This window comes from Citrus sinensis, chromosome 9, assembly GCF_022201045.2.
Source record: "Citrus sinensis cultivar Valencia sweet orange chromosome 9, DVS_A1.0, whole genome shotgun sequence".
Classification (NCBI taxonomy): Eukaryota; Viridiplantae; Streptophyta; class Magnoliopsida; order Sapindales; family Rutaceae; genus Citrus; species Citrus sinensis.
In genome coordinates this window covers 12,847,733-12,863,453 of record NC_068564.1, presented here as the reverse complement: position 1 = coordinate 12,863,453, position 15,721 = coordinate 12,847,733, and the positions used below count along the sequence as shown (strand labels likewise).

General features: G+C 31.2%; 1 protein-coding gene across 1 annotated transcript; it reads right to left on the bottom strand.

Moving 5' to 3' along the window:
- Window positions 1-11,025: 11,025 nt before the first annotated feature.
- Window positions 11,026-14,658, bottom strand: LOC102620995 (uncharacterized). Its single transcript, XM_006494323.4, has 6 exons — window positions 14,270-14,658; window positions 14,059-14,165; window positions 12,523-12,631; window positions 12,256-12,417; window positions 11,776-11,949; window positions 11,026-11,413 (listed from the first exon to the last, which is right to left on the bottom strand). Exons 1-6 carry the CDS (start codon window positions 14,549-14,551, stop codon window positions 11,384-11,386), a joined length of 864 nt encoding a protein of 287 aa, XP_006494386.2. The 5' UTR covers window positions 14,552-14,658; the 3' UTR covers window positions 11,026-11,383.
- Between the last annotated feature and the right edge of the window lie 1,063 nt (window positions 14,659-15,721).

The following is a 15,721-nucleotide window of genomic DNA, read 5'->3' as shown; positions in this document are numbered from 1 at the left end:
TTTGGTTTGTGGAAGAACACTTCCACAATATTAGTAGAATCACTTTTCTCCATTACAAAATATGAGTAGAGCAAGTATCTTTTGAATATTAGAGAATATAAAATAGTAAAATCCAAACAGTGCTATATAAGATTTAATGTAAATTAGCAAAAACAGTTTTTTCCCTTATGAAATATGAGTAGAGTAAATATCTCTCGTATATTGGAGAGAGTAAAATAATAAAATCTAGTTTATTGTAATTAAAAAAAGAGAGAGAGACTAATTTGTTAAAAGAAAATTAATAACTGTAAGGCTACAAGTTGTTATTAGAATTAATATTTGTAGAATCATATAACTGATTGTAAAGCTACATTTTTTTAGTTTAAAAATATTCACCACACTCGCCAATATTATTATAAGGACCAAAATGAAAATTTTACACCTAAAGCTCATAATATTATTTAAATATTCATTGATTCTACAAAAATATTTAGGTTATGTGTAACGGAAGACATAGTCATAGTAGAAGTATAAGATTTTTTAACTTAATTAGGAATTGCTTTATATTCTCTTGTTTAATTCATATTCCTTTTTTTTTATAAGGAATCATAATTTTATTAAGAGTAGTATAATTTTAATTAATATAAATAGGCTCGTTATTCTTGTTTCTTTACACAAACTTTTCATTAATAATATTTAATATATTCTTAATTAAAATATTATTTTCTACTTATGAGAGTCTTTCTTAATTTTTAAGAACTTACTCTTAAACAATATCTAATATCGCTTCTGCAGTGTATAAAATAATATCAGAGATTTTTTTGGTGCCAAGCAGAACTTTCCTAACCATCAACCACCTTCTTTGCACAAATTCTTCGTCCATCGTCATTAAATCCACCGTTTCCACTAACTATAAAATAAAATTAAAAAAAAAGAAAAGAGAGAAGGTCAGAGAATTGCAGAACCCGGCGCAACTTCACAGCCAACGCATGCAATTGCCACCGCTGCCGTTCTTCTTCTTTTTCATCAATCTTCTCTACCATCCGAACACCCATACATCCTAGCCATCAGGCTCTATGATCCGCCACTGTATTCACCGAAACATGCCTAAATAGCTGCTAAACCACCCCCAACGTCGCTGCTGAATTTGCTGCCATCCTTTGTGATTTGCCAACCACGCCACTACAAATCCTTTCAGCGTCATCAGCACTTTTTTTTCCAACTAATTCCAGTCATTATTTGTCTCCCCATTCACAGGAAACCGAAACAAACAGCCAATTGCAAACTTCACTTTAATTTCTCGATCAACCCATCACAATCCGAATCAAACCACCACCTCCATCACACTCGCCACCATCAATTCTTCCAAATTTACCCTTCCTTTCACGTTTTTCCGATCACCGTTGCCGATAAACCCATACTTTACTTCACTACAAACAAAAGTAACTTTTTATGACCGAGATTTCACGGCATATAATATGCCAATGCCGTTGAAAGGCGGAAAAGAAAGCATATTTGTTTTCTATACCGTTAAAAATGTTATTTTACGCCAGACTTTTAAAAAGAATATATTATTTTACTTTATTGAACAGCATATGAGTTATAATTGCCATAGAAACAACAGTTAATTGCATAATTCTTTTGTCGTTGATTATGGTATTTATAAGAATGGCATAAATATCTTGCCATGAATTTGTCAATCTAAAATGGCATTAAAATTTATGCCGTTAAAAATTCATTTTATTTATATAAATAAATAAATCTCATACCTATGGAAATCATAAATTGTTCTTTCCCTTTATTTTATTTTATACTTTTTTTTTTCTTTCCTTCACGAATAGGGTTGCTTTGCCTTAGGGAATCACGGTAGTACATTGTTCCATCACAATGAAATGTCCTTTGTAATCTCGCAATTGTTCTTTCTGTGTCGGGCTTTGCTTCATTCACTGTCGGTAATTTCATTTTCCTTTCACTTTTTTAATTGTCGCATACCTAGTTATGTTTTGATCAATTTGGTTTGATTATGTGATTTGATATTTTTTTTTTTTTTTGGGTTTCTGTCATTGTCATAGGTTTTTTTTTTTTGTTTCTGTAAGTTTGCTTGTTTAATTATTCTTTTTTTTTTGGGGGGGAATCTATTGTTGTTAGCTTGTTGATTGTAATAAATTTATGTCTTCGTTTATTGATTATAATTTATTTAGGTTTTTTTTTTATTACATGAGATTATTGCTCATATTACAATATATTAAATTATTTCGATATTTTAACATTCTCTAATATCAAGGACTTGAACATGACTTGAACATTCACTCAAATTTTTTTTAGAAAAGACATTTAAATTAAATCTTACAATACTTTAGTGGGAGTTCGAACCACTTCCCTTGTACTTGTGAAGGGAATGGCTTCAACCAAATGGCTTTTAGGATTCTTTTGTTTGTAGCTATAAATCTTTAGTCTTTACCGACGGTTTAAAGTTTGATTTTATGATTATCAAAATTTTAATATGCAACCAGCCACTAACAACATACGGGTTTATGTTTATCCAAGCTTTGGATGTATTTATCGAGGCTTTCAACATTATATTTTTTATATTTTAATTAGGATTAATCCAATTTATTCTAACCTAACTATTATATATCTTGATTTTTGTAAACAGATTTTCTTGAAGCATCAAAATTTCTATTAGCAAAAGTGCACAATATGAAAGTGCGTTAGTACAAAAAGTTCAGAGTATTGATGGATAATGTTAACTGACTTTGATTTTTTAAAATTTATCAGGGTTGAAGGTAATAAAAAGAATCGTTAACCATCTTGGTTGATTGAAAATAAATTTCAATTGGCAAGGACGACTATTCCAAAGATGAGTTTATAATTTTGAATGGTTTGATTTACAAGTTGATTAATGTTATTTATGAATTCAATCTTGTTATTGGAGAAAACTTTTGATGAAACTTCAAGTTTTTAGTATGAATGGTAGAAGCAATCTATGGAACTATTCTTGTTAAATTCAACAATGTTTTATAAACATTATATATATGTTAATTGAATAAGTAATGGGAAAATGAATTGCATGATCTGTATTCGTTTTTTGGGAATCATTAGATCATATTTTTCATGTGAAGAATGATTTAGAAGACCGTATAAATTGTTTCATTAAGATTACAAGCTTGTAAAATCTAGAAAAAAAAATTGAACTTCTTGCAAGTCTGTCAATTGATTGTCTATTTTATTCTAAGTTGTTTATCATAAGAAGAAGTTTTCAATTTATATTTTCTTTTTTCTTTAGAGATTTATTAGAGCTACGAAGACAAATGATTTCTGGAGGCAAAGGAATATATAGCATCTAGGAGTGAAAATAAATACTTTATTTTTACCCTTTGTACAGGAAAGCTTTTGTCTACTTTTATGTGTTATTTCACATTAATTGAACTCAATCTGTTGAATGTATATTGGCAATTTTTTATAAAATAATTTTTGTTTTAATATGTGTACTTGTTAATTCAGTGGATGCGATAGCAAGTGATATGTATAAACACAATAATACATTAAATTTATTTAAATAAAATAAAGAATAAATTGAGATTATTTTGAAAAATAGAATTTACGGCAGCAATGCTATATTGCCTTAAGTTATCATGACGAGTCTATGTATATCGTTATAAAACAATCACAATTTATCATTTCGGTTACAACAGCTAGAGTAATTTTAGCCATTAAAATCACCATCCACAACCAATAATCTCTACCATGGATTCTTTTTAATAGCGTAAACAACAACTTTAAACCTATGCCATTAAAACTAGATGGCTTTTCACGGCTGGCGGATCCACGGCATGTTAATTAAACTGTGCCGTTATAACCTTTCATCAACATACTTACTCTGCTGTCAAAAGCCTTTTTTTGTTGTACTGCTTATTTATAAGTTTGCCTAATACTTTCTTTAATTATAGTATTGGACTATAATTTTCTATTCTTATAAAAAAAACCCAATAAAAAAAAAACAACAACATTGATTTCTGGAGAAAATAGTACTCAATTGGAGATGAATTATGAGGTGGATAGAGCAACTCGAACAACCACAAAACAATTCAGCAAAAGCATTGTGCGAAAAAATAAAAGCCTTAAAATCAATACAAATCAATATTACGACAATGGAAGAAACATTACTTGGCGTAAAACAAGATTTAAAAGATATTAGACTTGCCCAAGGAAGTAATCAGAAGCTAAGGTGCTAAAAATATTAATTCAAGCAATAATTTAACTAATTAAGTATAAGAAAACCGATGGAGCTAAGGAAATAGGTAGCTTTAATAGAAATATAAAAGCTACTCAACCCTTTCTAAGTTCAAACAATTCAGATGACGAAAAAATAGAATACGAACAACGAGGAATGCATCAAAATAACTATTGCATCAAAATTGACCGCTCATAATTCAATAGACAACTGGGCATTGGATAGTTCCTTGATTGGTTGTTTGATGTTGAACGACTCTTTGAAACAATAGACTTTTCAGAATCAAAAGAGGTTAAAGGAGTCAGTGTATAAACTCAAAGGAGCTACTTAAATTTGTTGTGATATTCTACAGACTTCTCCTGTGTTACAAGGAAAAAGAAAGGTCAAGACATGGCATTGCATGCATCACCTGCTAAGAGAACAATTTTGCCTTTTGACTATGTACAAACCTTATATTGCGAGTACAACGATTATCGTCAAAGAGCCTAAACAGTAGAAGAATATGTCCTCGAATTTCAAAGGCTTATAGAATGAAATAATCTCCAAAGATAGAACCACATATAGTTGGTTGATTTTTGAATGGTTTACGCTCAAAAATAAAAGATCAAATTGAGTTGCAACCAGTACATACATTGTCGAATGCCATTTGACTAGTCATAAAAGTAGAAATACAACTTGAAAAATGAAAGGCTCGTAATCAAGCCACCTGACGCTCATTCATTCCTGGTCAGCAACTGAAGCAAAGTAATGAAGTTAACAAAGGAAAAGCTCTTATGGAAAACTTTAGAAAATCAACACAAAATCATAATGGACAAAATATATGGCCAATAAATGATCCACCAAGTTGGCAACTCATACAAGGAAAAGTGAAGAGCCTGAGGACGAACCTTATAAAGACAATGAAGACAATAAAGAGGAGGAAGAGTGGACAAATTCAGACGAAGGAGTATCACTCATATTTGTTATACATGCCAAAGAAAGAAAAAGACACTCAGAGACATAACATCTTCAAGATAAGAAGCATAGTTAATGAGAGAGTATGTGATCTGATTATTAATAATGTTAGTAGAAAGAATATAGTTTCAAAAATCATGATCGACAAGTTACAATTTAAAACACAAAAGCATCCTTTTTTCATATTGCTTTGGATGGATAAAAGACATTAAAGAGACTAAAACAACATAATAATGCCACATTCTTTTTTCCATCAAAAGGTACAAAGATGAAGTAACCTAGAATGTTGTCGACATGAATGCTTGTCATATGCTACTCGAGAGACCCTAGCAATTTAACCTTAATACAGTACAATATTGGAAGGATAATAAAAACAGGTCCTATATAGAAAATATGAAGGTTATTCTTGCTCCAATGAAATAAAAGTTCAAAGGAACTTATCTTTTGGTACCAAAATAGGTAGCTAAAGTAGAATCGATGCCAATAGAGGTTCGGCCGCTACTCTTAGAATTTTAAGATATTTTGCCTAAAGAACTTCATAACGCATTACCTCATGTGAGGAACATTCAGCATCATATTAATCTTGTCCTTAAAGCTAGCCTCCCTAACTTACCTCATTATTGTATGAGCCCAAAAGAATATGAAATCCTACGAGAGAAAGTTAAAGAGTTACTCCAAAAAAGCTTAATTCGTGAAAGTATGAGCTCATGTGTTGTGATTGCTTTACTAACTCCAGAGAAAGACAGGAGTTGGAGAATGTGTATGGATAACAGAGCTATCAATAAAATCACAATGAAATATTGATTTTCAGTTCCTCAATTAAATGATATGCTTGATAAATTGGGATGGTCAAAGCTATTCTCAAAAATAGATTTGAAGCCTGGATATCACTAGAATTGTATCCACCCTAGTTATGAATGAAAGATAACTTTTAAGACTCATGAAGTTTTATATGAGTGGCTAATCATGCCTTTTAGATTATCTAATGACCATGTGCCTTCATAAGTTGATGAATCAAGTATTCCAACCCTTTATAGGAAAATTTTTTGTTGTTTACTTTGATGATATTTTAATTTATTGCTGCAAAAAAAAGAACATTTACAACATTTGCGAGACCTCTTCACAACTTGATGGGAAAACAACGTATTTGTCAACTTAAAAAACTGCAGTTTTTTTACTAATACTCTAATATCCATAGGCAATATTATGTTGAAAGGCATTAACGTAGACAAAGAGAAAGTGAAGGCTATACGAAAGTGGCCAGCATCTATAAATATCGAAGAAGTACAAAGTTTTCATAGGCTTGCAACATTCTATAGGCGTTTCGTGAAAGACTTTAGTACTATTACTACTCATCTCAGTGATTGCCTAAAGCAACAGGCAACTAGTTTGGTCGGATAAGGCAAGGCATAGCTTTTTTAAGTTGAAAGAAAGCTTAAACAATGCACTAGTCCTTGCACTCCTAGATTTTAGTAGTTATTTGAAGTTGACTATGATACTTCTGGGATTGGAATTGGAGTTGTCCTATTATAGGAAGAATGTCTTATATCATTCTTTACCGAGAAGCTTAGCGAGGCTAGACAAAAGTGGTATATTTGTGAACTAGAGTTATATGCCATTATTCGTACTTTACAACAATAGGAGCCCTATTTAATTCAGAAGGAATTTGTTCTAAATAGTGATCATGAAGCTCTCAAATTCCTCAACCATTCTTCAAAGCCAAGTCGTACGCATGCTCGATCACTTGTTTACATTCAAGGTTTACCTTCTCTCGTAGGAATAAGTTAGGGCAATTAACAAAGTATCTGATGCTTTGAGTCACTGAGCAGGTTTTCTTACCCCGATAAAGAGTGAAATTATTAGCTTTAAATACCTAAAGGACCTTTATAAAGATGATGAAAAGTTCAAAGAAGAATGGAAGAGCTGCACCTTAAGAGCTTCAAGCAAGTATTAGATATATGATGGATTCCTAGTCTTTGGAGATTGTCTATGCATTTCCTAAGGATCTTTAAGGGAGTATATAATTTGAGAGCTACATTGCAGAGGATTAGGAGAACATATTGGCCACATCTTAAAAAAGATGTTGAGAAGTTTATTAAACATTGTTACATGTGCCAAACTACTAAAGGCCATGCACATAATACGAGTTTATACACTCTTCTCCCTATTCTTGAGGCTCCTTGGGAAGATTTGTCTATGGATTTCATATTGAGACTTCCATGAACTCAACGAGGAACATATTCTATCTTCGTGATTGTTGATCAATTTTCTTAAATGGCACACTAAAATCAATGCAAGAAGACTTCTGACACAAGGAATATTTTCCAATTGTTCTTCTGAGAGATTGCTAGCTTGTATGGATTACCTAAGGCTATTGCCTTGGATTCGGGTAGTAAATTCATAAGCTACTTTTGGAAGACCTTATGGAGGAGACTAAATACATCATTGTAGTGCAGTAGTACTTGTCACCCACAAACAGATGGGCAAATTGAAGTTGTTAATCGCACATTAGGCAATATTGTACAAAGTTTGATTCAAGAAAATCTTTGCCAATGGAATTATATTTTACATCAACTAGAGTTTACGTATAATAATATGCCCAATCGATCAAGTGGGAAGTCACATTTTAAGATTGTCTGCATTTGACCTCTTTTAGATACCTTGGGTTTAGTTCTTTTGCTTAAGCTATGTGGAATGATAATTTTGCTGATCATATGATAGACAGAGCAATCAATATTCATGAAAAAGTTAAGAAGAAATTAGAAGAATTTGTTACTAAATACAAGACAGACATATACAAGTACAGGCGCTTCAAATCCTTTGCTATAAGAGATTAAGTGATGGTTCATATACGATAGAATAGATTTCCTGTTGAAGAATACAAGAAGCTCAAGCAAAAAAAGATTGGACCATTTGGCATCTTACAGAAAATCAATGACAATGCTTATGTCATTGACCTACCAGCCAACTACAATATTTTCAAAACTTTCAATATTCAAGATTTGTTCGAGGACATAGTCCTACACAATTGCCATATGTTTGAATCAACTTGAGGATGAGTTCATCTAAGGGGAGGAGATTGATGTAGGACAAACATAGTCATAGTAAGAGTATAATTTTCTAGTTTAATTAGAAATTGCTTTATATTTTCTTATTTAAGTGATATTTCTTTTCTTTTTTTTATAAAGAATCATAATTTTATTAGGAATATGATAATTTTAACTAGTATAAATAAGTTTGTTATCCTTGTTTCTTTAGAAAAATATTTCATCAATAATATTCAGTATATTCTCAATTGAGATATTATATTCTCCCCTGTGAGAGCATTCCTTCTTGAGTTTCAAGAAAGTATACTAGAACGACATCTAGTATCGCTTCCAAACTACTTCATCGTGGTTCCTTTGAGTCTTAATAAGGCTTCGCCCTCCCTTGATTTAGCATGCAACAATAAATTATTTAGAGTAAGATTTTGTGTCTTACATAATGATACACTTTAATACTGCAAATTTTAAAAATCATCTCAAAATTTTAGACTTAAGGGACATATATTGTTAAATAGATGGTAGAAAAATGCATTAAAATACTTTAGAAAATGAATGCCGCTGCCACGGGGGAAGCAGCTAACTCGCTCCCTAGAAAATGAAAATCTTTAGTGGGTTCAAAAGAAATTTACAATATCAAGGCTCAATTTGATGGTTTTATTAGAAAATCCAAGCCCATTTGATTGTCAGAAACCCGCTACATTCAATCACTTACAAGAAGGCACGATGCAACGGAAAATTTTGGTTCACATAACAAAAAATTTGTGATTGGCGGCAGAAATATGAAACGGATAACCAAAAACGCGAGAAAATAACGAAAATCTTGCGACGATTATAACACGTATAAATTTGTATCCTAACATTATTTTTTTTAATAAAAAAAATGGAAACTAGTACATTAAAAAACGCAGAAGATTCAGAGATAATAAATTAAGTGGGATGAAAATCTCCCAAACATTTCGCCTATTTATTGACTCAGTATAAGTTAGCATTATTTTTCCTATTTATTGACTTAACATCAGGGATCCTAACACCAGTTGGCATTATTTTTCCTATTTACTATTTATTGACTCAACATAAGAGAAATGCTTCAAAAGCTTCAAGTTTGAAGCTGGCTTTAAATGTTGCCACCCAACAAATACTGTGCTAAGTTTCAATTTCAGTCCCAAATCCTTTTCCTGACATCAAACATGGCTTAGGAAAAATGTGAGCAATGAATTAAGGTGACCACCATTAGACGAGAATGAGACCTTTTGGGTGAACGTGGGTGTGTTTGACACACTGTATTGTATTATGCTGTATTACATTATTTTAATGCAGGTATATTGTATTATATTATATTGCATTATAACTATATTATAATAATACTGTACAACGTTTGATACTACACTGTATTAATTTTTAATAAATATTTGACATTACACTATGCTATGTTAAATTTTTAATGAGTAATTTAAATTATATATTTATAAAATAACATTTATTAGTAGTTAGAAAAATACTAAATATAGATTCTTAAATTTTAGAAATTTAATATTATCTTTTTGGTATAAACGTTGAAAAAAAATCATAATTCTTCGTAAAGATTGAAATAAATAATTCAATCAAATAACCTTCAAATAATATTATAACATAAATAAATAATTAAAATGTACAAGATTAAGTTAAAAATCATTTTAAGATAATAAAATAAAAAAAATTACACATACTATAAAATAATATAGTAGCTGTAGTATGATAACCAACAAAATATATTGTTAAAAATAATTCAAGTATTACAACAATATTTACAAGTACCGTTTTTTTTATCTTTCTCTTTTAAAGACTCTTTTTTTTGTTTTATTCTCAGAACTTCATAGTTCTTTGTTTTTCTTTTTCTTTTTCTTTGCCTCTATTTTCTTTTTCTTTCTTTTCCTTTTTTTTCTTCTGTTTCCTTTTTCGTTCTTTTACTTTTCCTCTATTTTTTATCTTTCTTTTTCTTATAAGTTCCCTTTGGGTGATTTGTCGGAGAGTTGTGTGGCTTTGATTGCTGGGTCTTTGAGATCGCCTTCGATGGTTTTGGTGCCTGGGTTCTTTTGCATGCCTTCGTAGCCGACGCCATAGTATGCGAAAGAATATGGCAATTTTCCGAAGCTTGAATAGCTATTTTTCCGGTGGAATCGGCACCTGCGGCGGCGGGGATGAGGTCATGTTCGTCGGAGATGGTGGTTGTGGGCATCTGGTTCTTGTTGCAAACATTTCTCCTTTCTTCGCCTCCTTCATTTTTCTTTTTTTTTTTCCCTCTTTTTCTCCTTCTAACGCAGTGAGGCGTAATTCCGACTCCCCCACGGGTTGATTTTATGCGGTATATGGTGTATTACAACAGTAATTTTATGTGGTCTAATACCGTGTTAATTTTCGCCAAACATAATATTGTATTAATTTAATACAATACAAGATTATAATGAGGTGTAATGCTGGGTGCCAAACACGCCCTTGAGTAGTACTAAAAAAATAAAATAAAATCATGAGGGTGAAGAATACATGCGTGAAACTAAAAACGAAAAGAACAAGAATTTAATACATGATTAAAATATGACTCATTTAATAACCATATTTAATAACCATAAGTGTTTATTTAATTTTATAAACTATTTTAAAAATTTTTAATTTTATTTGGTTGTATTTTAAATAGTGCTTTTGGGATTAAATGAATTATTTTACCTCTACTAGTAACTTTAAAAAATTTATCTATTAAAATAAATTTACAAATTTAAATAAAAGCTCTCATTAACAATCAAACTTAAATATTTTGGTTAAAACTCTACTTATAAAAGCTTTACAAATAAAAACTCTAATTAAATAAACTCCATTTGAAAAGCTATGCTAAACTGAGCATTTTTCAGTTGGATGTTGATTTCGTAGAAATTACAAATAAAAGCTCTACAAATAAAAACTCTACTTAAATAAGCTCTATTTGATAAGCTATACTAAACAGAGCATTCTTCAGTTGGATGCTGAAATTGTAAATTATTTATTACATAAACAAGCTGAAGTTTGTCTTACTACAACCAGTCCTATCTAGTCTGTTCCCACATCCGTCCGATGCAGAATATACACAGATCTCTCACCAAAAGCTCAAACAAACCTGTACATAAAGCATTCTTCTGAGCGGTCGGTTAAGATCAGCCTTCTCTTAAACTTTGACCCCTATCCTTTGAGCAACCTGAATCAGAAAAATCATAAGACCGTATACACAGTCGATTAATGCCAACATAAAAGAAGATTGCAATTTGATGATCAAGTTCGCTCAGCTAACTTGATTTGATTTAACATTTAAATGCTACAATGAATGATGTTCATTTGGCGATGTCAACAACAGCATACCAAGAAATATGATGAAGATAACATATAACACTGATAATGTTGAGTACCAACAGTGCTTGACCACGAATTATATTAGACACAACAACATGCACTCAGTTTCCAGAAAGTAATAATAATTAATAAATACATGCATGCTATGCTCTGATCCTTACTAGCTCTCTCACTCTATTTCCCTTCTTTCTATTTGAAATGACAGCATACCTCCTTAAAGGAGTGGACATCACTTCCCCAAAGCCAAGCATCACAACCTGCATCCCTGGCACCCCACACATCATTCCTACGATCATCCCCTACATGTACAGCATCCTCAGGTTTTACTCCCAACAAATCACAGGCTTTTAGGAATATTGTTGGATTTGGCTTCTCTGCTTCAACCTGTTTATAAAAGAAGTGTCAATATATAAATCATATCACTGGTTAAATGTAAGTTAAAAGGGAATCATGTAAATATTAGTTTTATTAGTAAATTTTCTTAAACAAAATAATTTCACTGAAGTTCAGGGTATATTGTAAAACCAAGTCCATCAAATAGAAAACCAAGGAATCTTTTACATGGGACCTGGCAAAGCGATTTTTTCAATTGCAATGAGTGACAGGAAGAAAAATGAGCACATTCTCACATGCTTGACTTTTGACTCAAATCACTTTTGAAATATCAATAGGTCTCAATAATTCACTTACTTCAGCTGACACTGCAACAGCATCGAACCAATGATCACAATTTAGAGCTCGCAACACAGGTCTTAACCGAGTATCAAAGTTTGACACAACAGCCAATTTGACTCCTGCTTTTCTGATAGCCTTAAATACCTTTTCAGCTTCAGGATCACAGAGGTGCCATGCCTTTCAAAGATTAACAAAGAAGCAAGGAAAATTAATAGAACTATCAGTAATCATGCTTGCACTGCAAAAATTCACAAAAAGGAAGGGAAACCATGACCATTTTACCTTTTCAGTGGTATAGTAGTTATAAAGTTCTTCAAAATACTGGGAATCTGAACAACCAGTCGACGAACTAACTATAAATTGCCAGAAGGGTCTCCCATCATTCACATATCTGCAATAAGTTGAAAGAAAATAGTCAAACCACCAATCAAAAGGGAAAAAATAATCTTTTTAAAGACTAAACAAAGAGTAGCAAAATTTTATGGTTGACATAGGACATGAAGGACTGAATTTAATATTTATTTCCAAATATGTGCTACCTCATATCAGTTTGTGACGTTATGTTGACTAACTTGAAGAGAAGGGATGGGTACAACAGACATGGATTTGTCAACTCTCTTCTTCACTAAGACATGGAAAGTAATAATGAGTATATGATATGTAATGCTGAGTATATTATCTTTTACAAGTTTGGGATCAAGCTGAAAAAAAAAAGGGAGCTCCTAGGTTTGGTTGTTTACAAGAGAAATAAGGACATCAAGAAACCTATTATAAAAATGACAGAGTGAAAAAATTGTTTTTAGTAATCTAAATATGAGGAAACCAAAAAAAAATAATGAAAGAGAAAAAAAGATTTACTGCAAAATAATTTCCAAAGATACTAATGGAAATACGTGTGGAAAATAAAAGGATACTATGCAATACTAAACATAATCATTTTACATGAACTATGGAGCAACTATGAGCAGGTTTATCTCAGCATGATTTTAACTTCGACTTTACTGTTCACTGAATCGAATAAGTTTTATCAATTGAATGGGATTGTTCAGATAATACATCAAAGCAGTTAAACAGCAAAAGCTGCTAACAAAGAACATACGGAAAATTTTCTATCAGATTCAATTCCTCGATGATTTTCCAAATATATCATTCAGATGATATAAAAGCCTTCAGGATTCATAATGTCTTAAGAAATGAGGTTCATATTGCGACTTTCAGATTAGGCCACTAATTGATTTGTAACTGGATACATTCATCAATAGATTTTCAGGTTATAAGTAAAAAAGACTTCATGCCTGTGTCATGCATCAGCAAGGAAAAATCTCCGATGAATTTTAGATATTTCTATATCACAAATCTGTCACAGATCATGAATTTACTAAGAAGATTAACTCAATAATTGCAAATTTACATCTTCATTCTACCTTCCACATCAGGTTGGTGACTGTTGGCCAAAAAAGTGAAGTGTCTTAAATTGGAAATAACAACTAAAGCCATTAATTAAAGGAACAGGGAAATGAGATGCAGACACATAACCCACCAATTTAATGATTAATGATCATACTAACCTTTAAAATAAAAAATAAAAAAGCCCAATTTTACAAATTAAAATCAAACAGATTACTTTTGCTTGGTTACTATTTCTGTAGAAAGTGAAACTAATTTCACCTTTTTGTCAAATCATGAAGGTCAAAAAAGTAGAATTCCAAAAATGCGACTAGTATCTAGTAAAGTGGGTTTTGTTGGAAAAAAAAAAACAGTAAGAAATATGTAATAAATAAATATAAAAAAATTGGAGAAAATGGAAATAGAAAGGACCTGAGACGAGATCCTCCCCATGGCTGCTCATAAGCCCTTCTGTATCTGTTCAATATCTCAGCCTCAGAGTAGGCAACACCATACTTCTCTCCAATCTCTCTATATATCTACAAAATTTAAAAAAAAAAAGATTAATAATGTTATAAATAAATAAGATAGAAAAATTTTAAAAAAAAATAAAGAAACAGAAAAGGCAATTCATTCTCATTACCTGGGCCATGGGCTGAGAAGGAACAAGGAGAGTACCAGCAGCGTCAACGAGCAAAGCTTTATGTGTGATGTCTCCATAAAGAGAACGCCTATAATCTTCATAGTCTTTCAATCCAAATACCCCCAAACCCACCACGCCTCTTGATCCAACGGCCTCTGCTGCTTCCGTCGCCGAAGATAACTGGCGGCAGATTGAGATTGAGATTGAGCCATTGCTGCGATTACTAGCACTTGCAATGAGTCTACGGAGTTTGGTTCTTACTGTCGTTGCCATTAGAGCCATTCCTCAACTTCATTCGTTGATCTTATGATGCATTTTTCAGCTTCTGTTTGGCTTTAATTTTAGGACTGAGTGTTTGTCTGGAAGTGATTGCCAAGCCCAAGGAGGAGAATGAAACTTATTTAACACCACAAGGCTGACAAATTTGATGCCCCACCATCTTACATTCTGCCACGTGTTACTACCATAAATTTTGTCAATTATTAATGTTTTTAATTAAAATTTTAATAATTTTTTAAATATAGAGCCTAAATAATCATGTTCATTATATAAGATAATGTAAATTTATTTTTTCTTTTTCCTTTTAATTATTTTTTGAAAATCATCTATGGATATATATAGATACTTATAAAAAACAAATAACTACGTATATTAATACTTGGCCAAAACAAATACCTCTAATTATCTGATATCCATAGTGCTATTTTTAATTTCTAAAAATAATGAAATATATTAGGCTTCACATTAACTGAAAAAAAAAGTCCGGAATCTAGGTTTTTTTTTTTTTTGAATTGCCGAATCTAGGTTATGATTCTACAGAATATTGAGAAATAATAAAAGCTCAAAATTTACATAGAGTTTGAAACTGAAATTTAATAATAATTAATTCACTCTCTCTCAAATTAGAAAGACACATATTTAACTTAAATTTAAAACTCTTCTCTAATAGAATTACAACTTAAAAAAAAGCTCCTAAATAAAAACACTAAATAGGTAATTAGAATATTCATTAATTAAAAAATTTCTAAAATATATAAATTTCAATCTAGTTAAAAATTTTCAAAATTCTTGCTTTGCATCACAATCTTTGAAATATGCCTTTTATTTTTCAAAAGAAACATGAAGAACCTACAATTCTTTTTTTTTTTTTTTATAAATGGCACAATCATGGAAATTATTTCATATCTAAGAAAAATAAAATCATTCTTGCCATTTTACAAAAACAACATCGTCAAATAAATTGGATTACAATTGACTAAAAAGTACATTTATATAATTTTGAATTAAAAATTTATGCATTCGTAATTTCAAGCTGCGGAGCAAGGAAACGAAAGTGATGACGTACTAAGTACTACGAACCCAGGTGGCGGGTTGATATCAATTATCAAGCTGAGAAGCAAGGACACGAAAGAGATGATGTGGCAGACTACCGTTTCTATGTGGGACCCATTT

Coding starts and splice junctions, on each gene's coding strand:
- LOC102620995 (XM_006494323.4), bottom strand. CDS start 14,551: ATGGCTCTAATGGCAACGACAGTAAGAACCAAACTCCGTAGACTCATT. Junction 12,418..12,522: donor ACTACTATACCACTGAAAAG/GTAAAATGGTCA, acceptor AATCTTTGAAAG/GCATGGCACCTCTGTGATCC. Junction 11,950..12,255: donor CTGTTGCAGTGTCAGCTGAA/GTAAGTGAATTA, acceptor TTTTATAAACAG/GTTGAAGCAGAGAAGCCAAA.